This window comes from Mytilus edulis, chromosome 12 (assembly GCF_963676685.1).
Source record: "Mytilus edulis chromosome 12, xbMytEdul2.2, whole genome shotgun sequence".
In the NCBI taxonomy this organism is placed as follows: Eukaryota; Metazoa; Mollusca; class Bivalvia; order Mytilida; family Mytilidae; genus Mytilus; species Mytilus edulis.
In genome coordinates this window covers 2,035,979-2,057,560 of record NC_092355.1, presented here as the reverse complement: position 1 = coordinate 2,057,560, position 21,582 = coordinate 2,035,979, and the positions used below count along the sequence as shown (strand labels likewise).

Sequence of the window (21,582 nt, the reverse complement as noted above, 5' to 3'; positions counted from 1 at the left end):
TTTCGCAACTTTCGCAGGTAGAAAAATAACACCCAATTTAAATTGTTGTGAATATATATATATGTATAACTTGGATCTTTTGTTATTTAAGGTGGTACCAAACACTTTCACTAAAATAAATTTGGCTCGTTTAATTTTCATAAAATTTGGACTCTTAAACAAAAACTATAAAAATTTTAAAAAATTTGAACCAACTGTTTTGTCAGAAAAAATACACTGGTTATATAGCAATTTGACAAACACCAATTTTAATCATTGAGAAGCTTCATATTTCTTGTACAACACAACGTAATTAAAACGTTAAGCTGACTTTACAGAGTTATCTCCCTGTAGTGTTAGGTACCGCCTTAACTACATCAAGTTAATAAGAAATTTGTGAAATTAAATCATTGCTAAATTGACTCAAAAGTGCTATATGGGAAAATAAAGTATCCTCAGAAATAAGTTGGTTTACAGTAATCTAGCAGTTATATTTAACACACCATGCAGATAAACATTCAAAGATTAGTATTTAGTAGACTGTTAACATAGTTTAAAACTTTATATATCAGTTTCCTGCTATTTGTATTCATTGACATAACTCTGTATCTATAATACACAATATTTGAATGGGTGTGTATTTAAAGGATATATCTCTGTATCTATAAGAGACAATATTTGGATGGGTGTGTACTTAAACGATAAATGTAATCAAAGTTTAGCTAGGTTTGCCACTGGACATTAAGCAAATAACAATCGATCATTTATCAAAAATAAAAAAATGAACTTTAAACTTGCAAGAATATCTATGTTTAATAATCCAGATGTATTTCTTAACTTATATATATATTAAAATTTAGATTTTGACTTATTATAATTAGTTCACATTTTGTTTATATTGTTTATTCAAAGTAAAGATCTATGAGAAAGAAAATATATTAGTCAAACTTTACTATTCCAAACTCAATTAATCTCTTGAGCATGCAATATTTATTTGGGGCATCCACATACTATGGACACATTCTTGTTTGTAATGATACAAATGGTATTTGTAATGGTCCAAAACGAGGTCGAAGCAAGAAGACGACATCTTGAAACTGAGAAGAAAATTTTGTGATATAAGTAGAAACAAAGCAATTGTGACAACACACATTATTTAAAAACATATAAATTAATTGAAATACATCTTATGATATAAATATTTCCATAAATTACCATAAATTTGTGTAAATAACCGATTTTTCGGATATCCATTGTTACGGGCCGGTAGAACTACCGGGTTAATATCTGTCAAGGTAACATTTTTACTTAAGGGCAAACTCTTTTCCCCTATATTGTTTCCTAAATTTTATTGTAAAAATATAATTAAATACTGTATAACTAATTATTCTCTAGTAAATTCAATTAAAATTTAAATTTGAGTAAAGTCTGGCAGAGAACGCTGTCCCCCCTCCCCTTCCCCTTCCCCAGAAGTGAAGATAACTGGTATGTCAACAACAAAACTCAATAAATACTTACGTCAGCCAACCACTCCAATAACTGGAAAGAAGAAACTAACACCTGTACTCTTTGCAGACAGTAAAGGCAACTACCTTGAAAAGCAAATCAAACCAGGCATTGACCACCACATTAAATTTTGGTGTGCAAAGTCCAGAACAACATCTAAAGGACTTCACTGGCTACAGCAAAATTTAGCCCATAAAATTGGCCACCTGGATAATATATCAATATATATATGGTTGGGTACATGCGATTTGACAGCATTTGATCCAAAGACAAGATACGTCACACTACATCCTAAACCTGAAGAAGCTGTCGAAACCGCCACTCAAAATTTTCGAAATATTGCAGAACTTCTACGTCCATATGCCAACTGTAAATTAACCTTCATTGAAACTCCTCCATACTCAATTCAACAGTGGAATATTAAACAGAAACATCCTGATACCAACCAATTCATTAATCAAGACAGTGCCTTAAGCAGATACATCTACCAACTAAATCAAAACATTAGGACTATAAATCAGGAACTTGGAGTTGTATCACCTTCACTATCCGTTGACCTAAGCCACTGCCAAAGCAAAAACTCAAAAAATCGCCACAAAAGGCTAGCAGACAAGTACAACTTTACTCTATACAAGGACGGAGTACATCCAGATCCCCTCCTGGCTCAAGTTTGGATGCGTAAAATTGGCAAACTTATGCAAACCGACTGTTTCACCTAAATTTAAATAAAGAATACAACTCTAAAAACCAATATCAACAAGAACTTCAAAGCAATATCAACAAATACTTTAAACCAATACCAACAAGAACTTCAAAGCAATACCAACTATATTATTATTAACTTTCTGTTTCCATAACAACTTCAGGCCACGAGTAGACACAGATTGCGTTTGATTAGTAATTTGCAGTCGACAGTGGGATTATCCACGACGTACCTTATTGCTGATCAATCGTAATCTAGTGCATTGGACCCATATATTCCAACCCGAAGAAACCAGGATATAACAAAACCATAGCTTAAAGAGTTAAAAAGTGCCATCCATTATACTGACATAATACCATATAAAAATAGTGAATATAAAACAGCTGGGAACCATAAATCAACAATCAAAAAGGAAATAATCTTGACTTAAACATTCTCTGTGTACGTATAGACTCTCCCATATTATATTCTGAATGAAGACTGCTGGTCAGTGAATTGCAGTCGATAGTGGGATTATCCACGACGTACCTTTTTGCTGATCAGTAGTAAGAGGTTTTTTTCTCCAAGTCAGACAACAAATATAAAAATGGCGAGCAATTCTGAAATGCAAGTCGTAAGAAGGAAAGAGGATGCAAAAAAACACAGAGAGATCATAAAGAATTATTCCCTTAATGTAGATAAAGCACTGCTAAAAAAGCTAGAAGCAACTCAGCGCTCCACAAGTATGGAATACAAGCAAACAAATGGAGGACTAGTCATTAAAGCAGATGCAGCAACATTTGAACTTCTGAAACATGCAACTGTTGCTTATTTCGAGGAATTGCCATGCAATATAGGCAAAGCCACTATCCAAAGAGAAACTGACAGTTCGAAAAATGCCACGGTGCAAATAACTATAAAGATGAAAGAAAAATGTGGCAAAACCTACACAGTCAACCTGTACCTCACTACCTGTACATTAATGGTAAATGGGAAAAATCCTGAAAATTTTGGCGACAGAGACATAAAGGAAATACATAAGCTTATAGAAAATGTGAATAATGGAGATAAGAACAAAACCATCACTAAATTAAATGAGATCATGAAAAGCAAACTTGAACAAGCTCTACAAGGAAAAAGAGTACAACCAAAATATGCAGATAAAGATGAAAAAGTCAGCATACAATGTTTCAAATGTACCAAGAATTGTAGAACAAAAAGCACATTCTGTAACTCAGGCCGACATTGGGTACACTACAACTGCCAACGCCTCTCAACAAAGGAGATCGAATTGTTAGAAAAGGAAGAACTTGAAGACTACACATGTCGAATATGCCAAGATGTCAACCTGAAAATATTAGAAAAAGTATTGTCTCCAGTAAAAAAAGGTGAAAACAGTAAAACGTCTTACCATCACAATGACGTACCAGCAATCACCCAAGAAATAAGCAGTAGCCATAATGATGACTCAACTGAAAAAAGTCCTGAAACATGCAATATATGTGACACAATCATAATGGAAGATAAATATGAAATCTGTGATATTTGTAATGATATAGCTCATCCTGAGTGCATGACAATCAGTGGTAACAGTCTCACATGCCACTCCTGCTGCAACACAATCGAAAGACTGGAACCAACTCAAGATGAAAATGAACAGATTGATACTAGCCAAACATTTATAAAGTCTTGTGAGTTGCCTGAAAATGAAGAAAACAACCCAGAGCAATCCCAGGAGACGGCTACTATAAGAACAAATAGGCCTAAAAGGCAGGAACTGCATAACAATCATGAAATAGCAAATAACAACCAACAATATGCACAAGAGAAAAAGACAAACCAGAGAAATGGGAAAAAAACAACACAAAGGACAAACCTTGATCCATTCCCAACTCATGAACAATCAACGTCAGAGCGTATTGAGCAAGATGAGGTTGCAATTGTAAAACTAAGAGAGATCCGTGAGAGAGAACTTAAATTGCGAAAGGCAGAAGAACATCTGAAAATGAAAGAAAAAATATTCAAAGAAGAACAGTCTAAAATAGTGCTCCTGGAAACTCGTTGCCAATACCTAGAATCCAAGAATTGTGAATTGGAATCATTAGTCAATACAATGAAACGTAGACTTGACATAAACACTAGTACTAATATCAGTAATCCGCAAGGCATGGGGCATTCAACACCATTAAATGAACAAATGCAAGGAAAAATTAACAACAGAATACTAGCCTTCCATGAAAAATTAACAAATCTCGTTATGGATCAGGTAGAAAATCAGCTACAGAAAGTAGCAGAGAGCCTTAACATCACTGATGAAAGACTAGACATACATCATGAAAATAGGGTCAATAACCCAAGCTATGAAAGTAATCAAGAAAATGGTAGATCTGCAATGAATATAGCCTCAACAGTAAGCCCGAGCGTACCTACAAATCCTGAGGTCATCCAGAACCCTCTCAAAGTTTGCAACGGCGTAGCACAAGTAAATATGAACTACCCACCAAGAATAGAGTCTACAAGCTTAAAACCAGGGTGTAATATAATGACATCAGGATATAATGTAAATGAAGGCCATAGAGGACAAGTCTCAGGCCCTGATGCTATCAACAACAACGATACTGTTCGGTACAACTTTCCGCCGCCTATGTATAATGCTCACCAGATTACAGGACAAATGACACCTATCATCATAACCCAGATGCCATTCGTACATAATACTGCCCCACAGGAAAGACCCACTATACCATCATTGCCGCAAAAATTAACATCAATCAACAGGCCTCAGTACATACAACCGAATAATAGAAAACATGTTACGGTGCAAGACCGGAGACGTAACGAGCAAAGCAGAAACAATAGTGCTAGAACCGATGTTTCTGACATAGAGTCAACTAATCTCAATCAACAAGTCTTAGTTGCCAACCCGTTAATTCCAAATCACCAACAGCATTTTTTAGGCCAACAAAGCCTCCAATGGCAGATCAGGTAGCACAACCAACAGAAGCCTCAAATACTACACTGCAAATAGTATCATTCAACTGTAAAAGTATTAAATCATGCAGTGCAACGGTTAGGGATCTGATTAGACAAAATGACTTTGTACTTATTCAAGAACATTGGCTATTCGAAGGACAATTAAATCTGATAGGAGAAATCGATGCAAATGTGAACTATGCCGCTAAAGGTGTGGATAAGTATGATCCACTCCCACCGATATATTTGCCAAGAGGTTATGGAGGAGTAGCTATAATATGGAAAATGAATTTGGATAGTATAATTAAAACATTAGATGACGGAAGAGAGCGTATACAATGCGTGGAAGTCTTAGGAAAAGATAATAACAATCTGATATTAATATCTATTTATTTGCCATCAACTGGAAGTCGAGATCATTATGAGGAATTTAAAGACACTATAGACCAACTTAATGAAATAGTGCTAAAATATCAAGATACACATTACATAATAATTGGAGGAGATCTAAACGAAGACTTAGGAAACATCGATAGAATAAATAAGAGAAAGGACTATCTGGAAAAATTTGTAAAAGAGACTGGACTTAAATACGACAATGAAGGAAAGACATTCGTAAAGGTCAATGGAGAAGAATGCTCAGAATTGGACTACTTCCTACATAAACTTGGAAAAATCAAGCCAACACACAAGCAAGTGCTGAACAGCGTTATGAACAACACGTCGGACCATCATCCTATAAAAATGAAAATATTATATGGAATCTCGAATGATGCTGATTGCAAAAATCTAACTAAGGACTGTACAAACCGAGCTGTCAAATGGGATAAAGTTGATATTGACCTATATGTAGCCATTACAAATGAACAGTCAGATTCTATACTGAACATGCCGCTAGAAACATTAGAACAAGCTACATCCGTCTTAGAGCAGGTACATGGATTTCTAAATTATGCTGCCGCTACATGTGCCGCAAACAAGCCTAGGTACAACGCAAAACCTAAATTGAATGTATGGTCTCCAGATATAAAGTTAGCCCTAGACGAGATGCGTAAATATTATGCGCAGTGGGTCAAGCAAGGAAAAATAAAGGACCCTGAAAATAATATATACCAACAAAGATTAAGAACTAAAAAGGAATTTAGGCGACAGGTGCGAATTGAAAATGCTAAAGTCAAAGATACTGAGAAACAACGCATAATGGAAACAAGAACAAAGGATACAAAACTATTCCATCAACTTGTAAAGATCAATAGAAAGAACAGGGGTAATGCTATCATGGATCTGCACGTAGGAGACATATGTATGTCTGGTGAGCAAAATGTTATGGAAGGCTTCAAACAGCACTTTAGAAACCTAGCAACTCCAGAGGAATCTACAGTCTTAGAGAATAGACAATATCACCAGCAAGTAGAATATGAAATAGGATTAATTACAGAGATGGTGAAAGATAAGAATATACCACCGGCCACACTAGAAGAACTACAAAAGGCCATCAAATCAATTAATAAAGGAAAATCAGCTGATATCTATGGAATCACTGTCGAACATATATTGCATGCAGGAAAAAATTTGGAAATGTTGCTGCTGAACCTCATAAACATAATATTCAAAGAAGGCAAGGTGCCAGACATGCTAAAGGAGGGATTACTCACCCCCGTGTTTAAGAACAAAGGCGATAAAAACATGGCAACAAATTACAGAGGAATCACTGTATTACCGGTACTAAACAAAGTGATAGAAACAATTGTGAAATTAAGGATCAACCCAGCAGTACTTATAACACAAAATGTAACTCAACGAGGATTTACAGCAGGCTCAGGACCGGCAAATGCAGCATTACCAGTCGAAGAAATATACCGTGAAGCCAAAGACAACAATCAAGAATATGAACTTGTACTGCTGGACGCAAAATCAGCCTTTGATGTAGTTATACATTCCCATCTAATGAAGCGGCTCTATCATGCTGGAATTGATGATAAACACTAGACAATCATTCAGAGTATGCACACAAATGCAACAAGTGCAGTTAAATGGAATGGCAAAACTTCAGAGCTATTTAATGTACTACAAGGAGTACGCCAGGGAGGGATCCTAAGTACGGATCTATACAAGCTTTACATAAATCCTCTACTTAACATGCTGGAAACATCAAATTTAGGATGTAGAATTGGAAATATACTCTGCAATACTAGCGCATGTGCAGATGATGTCGCACTCATGAGCAAAAAGACAACCGATATGCAAGTACAAATCAATATGGCAAAAAAAAAAGTGAATTATCTAAAAAGTGAATATGTGACCTAATCTGTAAATATTATATTAAATATTGATCAGTAAACCAAAAATACAAAAAATATATGAAAAATAACTGCTAAAAGTAAAAATCATAATTTTTCCTTTAATTGTATGTTAAAAGACTTAAACTGTAAACTTCCTATGTAAAAGTCAAAATAAAACCTGTAAACATCCTTTATAAAAACACATAAAGACTTAAAAAATGTATATAGTGTATATAATGTTGTTGTGTTACGATTGTTAATTTATTCTTCAATTATTTTTTTGGTGGTGGAACTGTTCGACATACAATTTCGTATGGTTACCCTATAAAGGGTGTAAAGATCCAGAGAAGAAGAAGAAGATACATGTATTACCAATAATATGATGTACTACATATACATAGATTGATCTTATTACATTGCATTGTTGTAGGAGAAACAAACAAAAAATGATTGGTTTGAATAAACATTTTCCTGCTATCGATAACGAAGGACATATTTTTGTATCTATAATCAACAAGATTTGTAAGAACGTGTATTTGTAATAGATAAATATGATCAAAGGGCAGCTATGTTTACCTTTATATACCTGGTCAAAGTGCAATAATCTTATCCAGGTGTTAAGACAAGGATAGATTATGGCTGAGGTGACCCTTGTGTTAGTAGATATTTCAGAACTAAATACATGAATGTATTATTGCTAATCACCGATTCTTGGTCCAAATGTGAGATTGAATTAATGTGACCAGCAAAATTTGTTAAGGAAAATCACTACTGAAATTTTAATATTGCTACTTTGTGGAATTTTTCGCATTGATAAAAACATAGCAATATTTTCCGAATTTTACGGCAATATAAAATATTATCTTCTTATTGATGTCAACTGGATACTGCAAATTCAGAAATTATTTTATGCATTTATAAATGCAATTTTGTCATTTTAGACTAAAATGGGATTTAATTTTAAGAAAAATCCTGTTTAATTTCAAAATGGAAGTTTAAATTAATGCAATTAAATACCTGTTACATATTTTGCAATAATAAATACATGGCAATTCAATTATTTCTTAATTTACTGTGGATGCTTTCGAACTGAAAAAAAGGTTAACAGATTGCATTTTTAAATCAAAAATCAATGTTGCAAAATAAATGAAATAGCAGTTACAGTTGTTCACTAAATACTAAATAGATGCTAAATCATGCTATCAAAGAATGATATAGCAAATATATATTTCAATAAAAAGTGTAATGTAATACTATCGTAACTCAATGATACAATTATTTAAATAGGTTGTGTAAGAAACAGCTGTTACATATTATTGTCAATAGGTTTGTGAAATCATAGTTTATTTAGACCTGATATAGTAAAGGATATGTCTTTTAATCTATATAATCTATATAATTGTATGGGAAAAAAAACTTGTGGCTTGCTGGTGTCGCACATCCTAACTGGAAATAAATTTAATCAATTATTTATTAGAAAAAAAACAAGGATTATTTGAATCTTGTATAGATTTAAATTCTTAAAAATTGATAAGAAATAAATGTGTGCTTAAAACTAACCAAATGAATGTGTAAGGAGAGTAAGTAAGTTGATACTGAAATAATAAGGAAAGTAACATGAACCTTAAGCAATAAGTTTTCATCACACAAATTCTTATCAATTTTCTTTGTTCCTTGTTAAAATATTATTACAGTAAAACCTGTATAAACCGGACAGCTACGGGACCATGAAAAACAACCAGTTGGACAGTGGGCCGGTGTAATCAGATTTCCATTTTGACTGAATTGTATGACTTAGACGTCAGATATATTGCTGTGTTAAAGTTCCGTCTGATAGTAAATCTAATTATAAACTGATAAATACAAAAGGTAAAAAGTGCAATAACTTTGCACGATTATTGTTTTGAATCTTTTTGTCGAAAAAGTGAGACATAGTGATCCTACATTTCGTCAGCGGCAACAGCGTCCACAATTATCCACTCTGTGGTTAAAGTTTTTAAAATTTTAATAACTTTCTTAAAATATTCGGGATGTCTACCAAACTTGGACAGAACCTTGTTTATGATAATCAGATAGTATCCAGAAGTAAATTTGGTAAAAAAAAAAAATCCTGTTTTTTTGTATTTTACTTATAAATGGATTTAGTTTTTCTGCCAGGAAACATTACATTCACTCTGCGGTTAAAGTTTTTAAAATTTTAATAACTTTCTTAAACTGTCCTTGATTTGTACCACACTTGGACAAAAGCTTGTTTATGATCATAAGCTACTATCTAGAAGGACATTTTGTTAAAATGTTGTATCTGTTTTTCCGTATTTTACTGAATAAAAATGGACTTAGTTTTTCTTTCAGTTAACATTACAGACAGTCTGCAGTTAAAGTTTTTAAAACATTTATTAGATTCATAAAGTTTTTTATCAAACTTGGACAGAAGCTTCTTACAATAAAAAGATAGTATCGATTGAGAGGAATATGTTTAAAAAAAATTTCCCCATTTATGTTGAGCCTGCAATTAACAGCAAAAGTAGGCTGGTTGTTCCTCAAATTTGAAATATTATTTTAACCTTTTTTATGCCCCACCTACGATAGTAAAGGGGCATTATATTTTCTGGTCTGTGCATCCATTCCTCTGTCCATTAGTTTGTTCGTCTGTTCATCTGTCCCACTTCAGGTTAAAGTATATGATATGATCTTTCTAATTTTAAAGCCAAATTAGACTTTTGGCCCCAATTTCACGGTCCATTGAACATGGAAAATGGAAGTGCCAGTTTCAGGTTAAAGTTTTTGGTCAAGGTAGTTTTTGATGAAGTAACTTGAAACTTATAGTACACATGTTCCCTTTGTATGATCTTTCTAATTTTAATGACAAATTAGATTTTTTACCCAATTTCACGGTCCATTGAACATGGAAAATGATAGTGCAAGTGGGGCATCCATGTACTTTGGACACATTCTTGTTTATATATCTTTGTATGTCAAATAGACTTGGGAAGGATCATTCATTTTCACTTTCACTTTGTATTTTCAGAGATGAAGGTTTATCTGTGATACTTTATGACATTGGTAATGACTATCATTTATTTATACCATGTCCATTACTGTATTTTCAGAGATGAAGGTTTATCTGTAATACTTTATGACATTGGTAACGACTTTCATTTACTTATACCATGTCCATTATTGTAATTTCAGAGATGAAGGTTTATCTGTGATTCTTTATGACACTGGCAATGACGAGGATGTCAATATCAATGAAGTCATAGCAACAGCAGTAATGGAAGAAACAGAAGCCAGAATGATGGCTCAAGGTGACTTTCAGCCAGCATCAATATCAACCGAAACTTCACCAGTGAAAGGGTTATCAAATAAATCCAAAAATTTAGAACAAGCTTTAGATTCTTTAAAAATTTCTCAAGATAAAAAAGTTACTTCTAACATAAATGAAGAAGAGGAAGTAGAAGAAGAAAATGGTGATTCTGATGAATCATGGGAAACTGAAGAAGAGGAAGAGGTCATTCCTGTCAAAGGAGCAATGAAAAAAATGAAGGATAAAAATAGTAACATGGTTAAAATTACCACAAAGAAAAATGTGACTTCTACTGACGAATTATGTAAGGAACAAAAATCACAATCACAATCACCTGATTCGGAGGGTAAAAACTTGTATACCTGGAAGAAATCTAGTCAAGGGGGTGGGGCTCCAGAAGTGGAATTTGATGATGAGACATCTTTGTGGGATCATGAGGAATATTGGAAACGCCCACTTCCGCAGCCCCTAGATATTCCAGAGAGGGGAGATTATATCGATTGTCATGTATCTAAAGTATTTGATCCTACAAATTTTGTGGTAAGTATAACAAATCAATTCTTTATAAGATTTAGTTTTCTACTGAAATCCTCAAATATTAATCAGAATATATACCAGGAACTTTTTCTCATTTTTTAAGCACACAAATGTTTTGTATGATGCCTTGTAGTTTCTCTTACTACTTTATGTCAGTTGGTCAATAAAATATGAAATATGAAATGATATTCAGATTTTAAAGGAAATAAATCTTGTAATATAATATATTGGGTGGTAATGGTTTTTGTTTGCCATATTTGTTTTTCTTCTAACATGTCTGTTTATGAATGGAAAAAATGCTGAATTCACCTTTCCCCAATTTTTAACCAGATTTTTGTGACAAAAATGTCGGTTATTGATGTGGGGATGTATGGTGGGCGGTCTTGCGGGTGGCTGGGTGGCAGCCAAATATTGTCCGTGCATTTACTCATGAACTGTTAAACCAAAGCTTTTAAAATTTTAACATGTTGTTACTGATGACAAAATTGAGGTCAAGTTCAATCATAAATGACGATTTTGATTTTTACTGTTCAGGAGTTATGGTTCTTGAAAGATTAAAAAAGAGGGTTTCAAGTTGTGTCCTTGCATTTACTCATGAACTGTTCAACCAAAGCTTTTAAAATTTTAAGATGTTGTTACTGATGACAAAATGGAATTCAAGTTCAATAATGACGATTTTGACTTTTACTGTATAGGAGTTACGGTTCTTCAAAGATTGAAAAATGGTCTTTCCAGTGGTGTCCATGTATTTACTGTTCAACCAAAGCTTTTCAAATTTCAATATGTTGTTACTGATAACAAAATGAGGTCAATATAGCAAAGAAGATGTGGTATGATTGCCAATGAGACACCCAACCACAAGAGACCAATATGACAAAGAAATTAACAACTATAGGTCACTGTACGGCCTTCAACAATGATCAAAGCCCATGCCGCATAGTCAGCTATAAAAGGCCCCGAAATGACAATGTAAAACAATTTCAACGAGAAAACTAACGTCCTTATTTATATAAAAGAATGAACGAAAAGCAAATATTTAACACATAAACAAACGACAACCACTGAATTACAGGCTCAAGTTAAAAAATAGCGATTTTGACTTTTACCGTTCAGGAGTTATGGTCCTTGTAATATTGAAAATTCCAGGACACAAATATAAATGTAAATAAATCTGGTTTGCTGTCGCTCAGACAGCGTCTTGTACTTCAGTTTTCCTCAAGTAATTCAATGTATTGCATCTCCTCTTTGATTTTGGTTAAATTTTGACCAGCACTCTGAAAGCATGTTTAAGTATAAACTGAAAACAAATATATTAATTAAGAAAACAAATCATATTTTTTTTTTTTGTAAATGTAAAATAGTACAATAGCATAGATGCCAACCATTACGATTTTTCCGTAGTTTTTCCGATTTTGCGATACAAACTACGCTATTACGGTCAAAGTCGAATAGTTACGGATTCCCAATCATCACCGTTCAATTTTGTAAATCGCGGATTTTTATCATTACTTTTCCTTCCTGGTCCGGTATTTAGAAAACAACAATGTAATGTTTCCGGTTTCTCGTGAGTTATCAACCTATTGATGGGAACTAACTGACTTCCGAAGAGGAAAACTTGCATTTTATGAAGTAGATTTCCCCCTTTCTCTACTTCTCCTTGACAAAACGAAAATGTACGAGTCGAGAACATCTGAACAATTAATGAATGGAATTCATACTAACAGACAACATGTTGAACGACAAATTTTAGTGCACATCATTTTGCAACCACTCGTCAGTAATTTTTATTGGTAAATGCAAGTTTTTGAATGATTACTGAAAACTTTTCAAAAATACGGAAAATTTGATAGTTTGTTACTGATTGTCTCAAAAGGGGTTGGCATCTATGCAATAGGCTAAATACATTGGAACAATTCTATTTTGACTGTAATTAGGTATAAGAGATGAGGTATGAGTGCCAATGAGACAACACTCCATCATAATCACAGTTTATAAAAGAAAAACCATTATAGGTAAAAGTTCAGTCTTCAACAGGAAGTCTTTGCCTACACCAAATAACAAGCTATAAAAGGCCCAAAATGACTAGTTCTCAAAGAGTGGTGGTCTGAGGGATTTGAACACCAAAATTGCAAAGGACAGACATAATTTTTGTATTTTGTAATTGAAATATTATAGTTAGGTCCAGCATTTTTCTTCAGGGACCACCAGGTATAAAAAGATTTTGATAACTCTGGTAAAACCATTCAAACAGGAAAACCAAAGTTCTTTTTTATAATTTTAGTGTATTCCATATAATTTTAGTGTATTCCCTATAATTTTAGTGTATTCCATATGGATCCATGGCTGATTTGGACCAGTTGTTGAAAGATTGTATCGAATATTTTAATCTACACTGTGAAAATAAGGTAAGATGATTTATGATTTAAATTTTAAGAGATTAGAAATAGGAGTATTGTATTTGAAGATTTTCAGTCTTTAATTTAGGACTTGACTGTAAAAAAAAATCATATTACTGACAACACAAAAGAAAAGCTGGTGAAACACAAATTTTCCTAGTGTTGAATTTTGACTAATGACAGCTGCATTTCATCAAATACACAACTGGTAATACATATCCATGTAATATTGGCCATTTTGAAACTCGATCTCAACGAAATGACTGAAATTAATTCTGTTGAAAAATAAAATTTGTCCTTAATCCCAATTACACGTTTAGGACAAAATACTTTCAGTTTAGGATAAGACTGACAAATATGACCCTTTCTGGACCCTTGAATATTGATAAATTGTTCAAAATGAAAGATGAGGAACTATTCAAAGCTACAAATTAGAGTTTCCTGTAATTTCTGATCAATCTTTATGCTATATAGCGTAATGCAGCTCAGATTCACAGATCCTCAGCATCCTGTTTATAGCTGTTAACCGATATGTTAAAGCAGATATATCATAGGTAAGCATTAGCTCACAGTTTTACTTGCTATATTAGACAAAACCCTATATTATAAGTTAAAACATAATTAGATGGGTATATTATTTCACTGCTTACAAATTTGCACACGTCTCTATGCAGACACAGATTTTATTTGTCCCTTTGTTTTTGTAGATATTAAAACAAGAGGAAATCAAAGTTGGCCATTTATATGCAGGTCATCAAGGAGGGGCCTGGTACAGGGTGCTGATAAATAAGAGAGTAGGTCCTGGATTGGTAAGTATACATCAGGGGCCTGGTACAGGGTGCTTATAAATAAGAGAGTAGGTCCTGGATTGGTAAGTATACATCAGGGGCCTGGTACAGGGTGCTGATAAATAAGAGAGTAGGTCCTGGATTGGTAAGTTTAAATCAGGGGCCTGGTACAGGATGCTGATAAATAAGAGAGTAGGTCCTGGATTGGTAAGTTTAAATCAGGGGCTTGGTACAGGATGCTGATAAATAAGAGAGTAGGTCCTGGATTGGTAAGTTTAAATCAGGGGCCTGGTACAGGATGCTGATAAATAAGAGAGTAGGTCCTGGATTGGTAAGTTTAAATCAGGGACCTGGTACAGGATGCTGATAAATAAGAGAGTAGGTCCTGGATTGGTAAGTTTAAATCAGGGGCCTGGTACAGGATGCTGATAAATAAGTGAGTAGGTCCTGGATTGGTAAGTTTAAATCAGGGGCCTGGTACAGGATGCTGATAAATAAGAGAGTAGGTCCTGGATTGGTAAGTTTAAATCAGGGACCTGGTACAGGATGCTGATAAATAAGAGAGTAGGTCCTGGATTGGTAAGTTTATGATACTGTGGTCTACTACAGTAAAACCTGTTAAGACAGTTGGTCAGTTAATTCAGATTTCAGTTTTGACAGGAAGTTATTGACTTCTTACATCAGATATTTTGTATGTACTGTCTCATAGTAAAGTGTAAATCAAATATCATAATAATCTTTATTACATGTAATGTCATGTGTTCCCCAGCTGCCTTTAAATTATATGAAGCCCAAATGATCAATTCAAAGATTAAAAAAGATGTTGATTTTTTTTTAAAACCTCTAGATGCGATATGATTGCCTATGAAACAACTCTCAAACTGAGACCAAATGAAAAAGAAGTTAGTATCTATAAATCACTACTTATTAAAGCCAGATATGACAGATGTAAAACTATTCAAACAAGAAAACAGACTCAAGTGGCCTCACGGTCATAAAACTTTCGAGCATGATTTTTGTACTCAGACTCGAAAATCAACCAATCAAATTGCTGGATTTCATGTTTCGAGCATGATTTTTGTGCTCAGAGCACTGAGCAAAGTTTTATGCCTTCAAGGTCTGATGTACAAATATGATATACAGCATCAAACAATAACCAGAGAATAATCATGTTTCTATTGTGATATTGAGTCTATATTATCATAATACCATATAATTGTTTCTTTAAACAGGTTTCTGTGTATATTGTTGATTTTGGAGAATATAATGCTATGACTGTAGAAGAAATAAAGCCGTTACCATGGAGATTTTGGAAGTTACCATTTCAAGCCTTTAAATGTAAATTACATGGTAAGGTTTTAAATTTTTTTAATAATCATTAATGAATAGAATGGATGACAGGAATAACCTGATATATAACACAATACAACTGACCACACCATTTAGAAACTAAAATATTGGACAATAGAACTGGCCACACCATTTAGAACCTAAAAAATTGGACAGTAGAACTGAACACATCATTTAGAACCTAAAATATTGGACAGTAGAACTGACCACATCATTTAGAACCTAAAATATTGTACAGTAGAACTGACCACATCATTTAGAACCGGAAAAAAATGGACAGTAACCACACCTATCACTAGCACCTGACTTCTTGGCAAAAAATGATGGACAACCACCAATTAAAACTGACTACCACAAAAAGCTCAAAAGTGGCACTTAAAAGTGGCGTTATTTAAACACCAACAATCAATCTTCAGAAACTAGAATTATTTTAGCATGCACTCTAGGTAGCTGACTATGGACTGTGTGACATGTATTTATTTTGTGCTTGTTTTGTTAAGAATAATTTTATTTCAATATTCAATTGTATGAAACTTTTTTTTACAGGTATAAAACCCGTAAAGGGAACTCAGGTTTGGTCAGAAGGTGCCAAACTGAAAATGAAACAGATGGCAGAGGAAAAAGATTTAGTTGGACTTGTTTGTGGTAAAGAAGATAATGGAGTTGTCTCCCTTAGACTTGTCGATACCACCAGTGAAAATGATGTGTGTTTAGACGAAATTCTGTTGGATCTGGCAATGGCTAAAATAATTGAACCAACTTCATGATATGCCACGTGATCGGAGTTATTACGTAGAATAATGAATCGTTTATTTTAAAGACTTTTTTTATGAGATAATGAAGTAAATCTTCACATAATTCTGCCGTAATGTTGACATTTTGTAAAATGGTTATACAGAAAAATATAAATCCTTTTTAAAAATCCTGACTGAGATTATGTAGTTCAATATTAGAACATTGTTTACCAATATCATTTGAGCTGTGTAGGTTAGAAATTGACCTTATGCAAATAAATATTAAACTTCTGTTAACCTATTTCTGGTTGAAAAAAACTATGGAATGTCTGTAAGTGTTTGAAAATTGAAATGTCATAACAACCCTTCAAAACATTCTACCATTCATATTAATTTTGTTTTTGAATATTTCAAAATCAACCAAAAACCCTACAAAACAGATTGTCATTCATCTTTATTTTGTTTTTGAATGATTGAAAATCAACCAAAATTTTAAGGGTTGTTCCATTAAAACAAACATGGTACCTAGGGAAGGCACTTTGAAAACAGAGTGACCACCCATAGAGCGATTAAAAGTGAATTTTTAATCTGTTCAACACAATAATACACATCCACCCATAGTTGCAAATTTATGTTACCTTCCCTGGGTCCCATGTATGTTTTTATGAAACAGCCCTAAGCAAGTACAAGTCGATTACTGTCCAACACAGGTCATTTGTCAATGTTAGTATATCTATGTATTGCATCATTTTGATGATTCATATGTGCCATGAGTAATTAATGAAAGATGTGGTTTTTTTTTCTTCCTCTTCATAACAAGAGTCCATAACCATGATAACTAAAGTAAAAAAAAGATTGGCAGAACCAATTCACAGGCATAACTGTAAAATTCTATTTCAAATATCTTTAAAAGATATTATGGTGAAGTTCCCCTTTTAAGGAGCTTTGATTAAAAAGTTGTCCCTTTTGTTATGGCTAGTATTTTTGTTTGTTACAGTATGTGAAAAGTTTATTAATGAAGGCAGCTTTCTGAAGCATCTTATTAAATCTGAGTTGTAGAATTACTATTATTTACTTTTTGTAGCTTAGGTAAGATTTGCTTGACCAATCTGTCCACAAAGTAAGTAGTCAATCAATGTTTATTAATCTGTCCGCAAGGTGATTTGTCATTGAATGGGCATAAGTGTACAAAGCACAAGGGATGGTGTATATTTTATATTTAATGTAAATACAATACAGCAATGCCTGTTCCAACAGGAATGGATTTTTTTGGGGGCATCCTATGGCATTGTTTTTTATTTAGAAGTTTCATCTTGTATGCTTTTCTTTTCAAAACTTGACTTTTAACATCAGTTTAAAAAAAACAACATAAAAAGTGGACAAGCACTTATGTACAACTCAATAGATTTATATGTTAGAATAGAATATCTCTGGCAGCGAGCTTACATGTTTTGTTTATTTTGGTTTAAAGATTAAAAAATGTACAATTATCAAAACCTATACCAAAAAGAATTCCATAAAGAAATTATTTACTCTGTATTTTTTAAGATGAAAAGAGAAATTGATTTAAGTTGATATTCAACTGACAAGAATTAAATTATGAGATATTGCTGAACCATGAATATAAATTCTACCAAACAAAGAATAATCAATACAACACTTGTTGGTGTGTATAGTAGGGGCATACAGGATGCCAACCTTTTTTATGGAAAATTTATCATGTTTTAGCATAAATTCCAAAATACATTTCAGTATTCCCTTTTTTTATTGAATTCACCCATTTTTTTAGACTATGCATCCATGTACCACTTACACTGCATTGGATTTAATTTAATAAAACTGAAATTACGTGTTGATTGGATACAGATAATCAGACTAATAAAAAGATACTTTTTCTAATTATAAATCTTGTTTACATTGATGAGCATATATAGGAAATACCCAACAGTTGTTTTGATTAGCTGCTTGCAATTGCATTACCTAAAAGTCTACAGTAGAATTACACATAGCTTAACCAATTAAAACATATGTGCGACACTCTTGAAAACATAATCCAAAAGTAGATTCTATTCCGAGACATTGAATTCCTTTACATGATATGTCATCAATTTCATAATGAACATTTTCATATTGTATAAATTGCTGTGGTCATTTTCCATTATCAAGGTATATAAACTGCTCTACATGTGTAGAGTTTAAAATATGTATAGAATTGCTATATGATGGCTTTTGTTTGAGTATGAACACTATTTGTTTTGATATTTTATTTGTTCAGTTATATTGTTAAACCTATCACTTTAATAAATGCTTCAATAAAATGAATTACTATTGTGTGAACAAGTTTTAATCTAGTGTCTTTGTATTGAAATCTTGAACATGTTTTTATACCTAAGCTTTAAAATAGTGAGAATATACTGTTTATCTGTCCGTCCATCTCCCCGTGAATATTTTTTTTTGTCATCTTTCTCAGGAACTACATCATTATTAAAAAGGGATTTCTGAAATTTGATTTCAGGGTTTACATAAGTCAGCTACACTATGTGATGGGTTTTTAGATTAATCACTCAACAACTTCCAGTTACCAGAACACTTCAATTTTTTTTACACAAATAAAATTATCCAGTTGCAGATGGGGTATCATCAGTGATCATTGTTGGTTTTTTTCCCTGCTGGATGTGCTATTCAGAGTTTTAGGTAAATAGTTATCAAAGGTACCAGGATTATAAATTTAGTACGCCAGACGAGCGTTTCGTCTACACAAGACTTATCGGTGACGTAAACATTAATAGGATGTATGTGTATCCAAAAAGTAAAATCACAAAAACACTGAACTCTGAGGAAAACTCAATCAGAACGTCCCTAATCACATGGCAAAATTAATTGAGAAAATTGAATGGTTGCTCTGGATTCCCAACTCCATTGATTAATTTGAAACTCACGAGATCCTTTCTATGTCTGTCTGCTATTGAGGGTTATTGTTGTTGCATAATTTTAAATCATATGCATCATTTAAATTAAAATAACTGTAGTCCACAATGTAAAGGTGTAACTAGAACACCCCTTCAGCCAAAATGGAGTCTTCCATATTATCGCTTTGAGTTGTCTCCTTCCATAAGTAACTTTCGTAAAAGACGATGTCAAGAAAAATGACTCGTTCTGTCAATAGACGTCATATTATATTAAAACCAATCACAATTGAAACAGCAATGTGTACGATAAGGATTCATGCCCACTGACCCGAAGGAAATTAAATATTTTAAGAGTTAGGAGTGGGGTTCCACCTAGAATTCACGTAGGAAAATATGTGGTAAGGTACTAAGTGAAATATCTTCTCTCACTCTCAGTGACTGCTGTGAAAAGTAAACTTGGAATTAATAGTACAAAAATAAAACACAGTAAGTACATTGTTCATACACTTGTATCGAGGATTGGCTATTTTTAAAGTTTGAATAACTATTCAGATTACGTAAATTACATTTTATGAGTATTTTACACGTGCAGTTGAATTATTTTTGAAAATAATACTAATACATGTATCAATGAAAACAATGGCAATCGTATCCCTCAGTGTAATCTGCTCTTTGATTGATGAAATTGAAGCCCAATCAACTTAAAACTTAGTAAACATGTTTTCTATGATATGATCTTTCTTATTTTAATGCCAAATAAGAGATTTCATCCCATTTTCACGGTCCACTGAACATAGGAAATGATAGTGCGGATTGGGCGTCCATGTACTTGGGACACATTCTTATTTTATTAAAGTATGTTCTTCCCTTAAAAGCATTAATTTGTATATGAAAACCTTGAATTTGTTGAATTTTCATCCAACTTGATCGTGAAAGATCAGGCAGCGCACTATTTTCAGTGGCGGATCCAGAACTTTTCCTAAGGGGGAGGGGGGCTGACTGACCTAAGGGGGAGGGGGCCGCTCCAGTCATGCTTCAATGATTCCCTATATAATCAACCAAACTTTCCCACGATTGCCCAGCTGGATCCGCCTATGATTTTGATCGTGAAAGATAATGCGTGACCAGACTTAATACTAGTAATCAGAAATCAGTATTTATTTTACCATTTGATAAACCTGCAACTGGTAGAAACCTGTAACTCTTTTGATAAGGATGAACATTAAAACTATTACTTTTTTCTATTCAACACTTTATCTCGAAAGTTAAAAAAACAACTAACTAGATGCTCCGCAGGGCGCAGCTTTATACGACCGCAGAGGTTGAACCCTGAACGGTTGGGGCAAGTATGGACACAACATTCAAGCTTGATTCAGCTCTAAATTTGGATTGTGATTAAATAGTTGACACAGCATAGGTTTCTGACACAGAATGAATGTGGTCTAATGAACTTAACAGTTTTGTTTTGCCTTTGAGCAATTCACTATGCTGTTGAATATTAATCCTCTCAAAAAAATGTTTGAAGAAATTTTCTTTTTATTTATGAAATCTGAAATGAGAAAAATTGAACCACCCCCCAATTTTTTTTTTCACATCCCCCTTTCCTTTATTCCAAAACCAATCTCAATTCAAATTTCTAATGGAGTTTGCAACAATAACTACTCATTTAAATACATCATGAAATATTAAAATGTAAAAAAAGTGCTTGTTATCACTGAATGGTAAAGATTGTTTTAATTTATCAGTTGGTAGTAAAAGTGAATATACATTGTATATTGTATAAAACAATGATTTAAGTTGATTCAACTACTATTCTGGACAAAGAAAGATAACTCCAATTGAAATTTCTTGCTATTGCACAATATTATATTGTGCAATTAGATATTTCTTGTTATTGCGCATACTGTGCAATTGAAAATACTTGCTATTGCGCAATACTGTGCAATTGAAAATACTTGCTATTGCACAATACTGTGCTATTGAAGATTTCTTGCTATTGCGCAATACTTTGCAATTGAAAATTTCTTGCTATTGCACAATACTGTGCAATTGAAGATTTCTTGCTATTGCTGAGTACTGTGCAATTGAAAATGTATTGCTATTGCACAATACTTAATATAATAATTTTTAACCGGATTT

The 21,582-nt window shown here is 33.1% G+C and overlaps 1 protein-coding gene across 1 annotated transcript in view; it reads left to right on the top strand.

Annotated features, from left to right (window-relative positions):
* LOC139499458 (tudor domain-containing protein 7B-like) overlaps positions 1 to 17,095 on the top strand; it is a 90,972-nt gene extending 73,877 nt beyond the window's left edge. The window contains exons 23-27 of the mRNA XM_071288138.1: positions 10,615 to 11,269; positions 13,588 to 13,671; positions 14,370 to 14,471; positions 15,683 to 15,800; positions 16,347 to 17,095. Of these exons, the coding sequence (XP_071144239.1) occupies positions 10,615 to 11,269; positions 13,588 to 13,671; positions 14,370 to 14,471; positions 15,683 to 15,800; positions 16,347 to 16,567 (1,180 nt within the window). The 3' untranslated portion in view covers positions 16,568 to 17,095. The remainder of the gene's footprint in view (positions 1 to 10,614; positions 11,270 to 13,587; positions 13,672 to 14,369; positions 14,472 to 15,682; positions 15,801 to 16,346) is intronic.
* Positions 17,096 to 21,582: the final 4,487 nt, after the last annotated feature.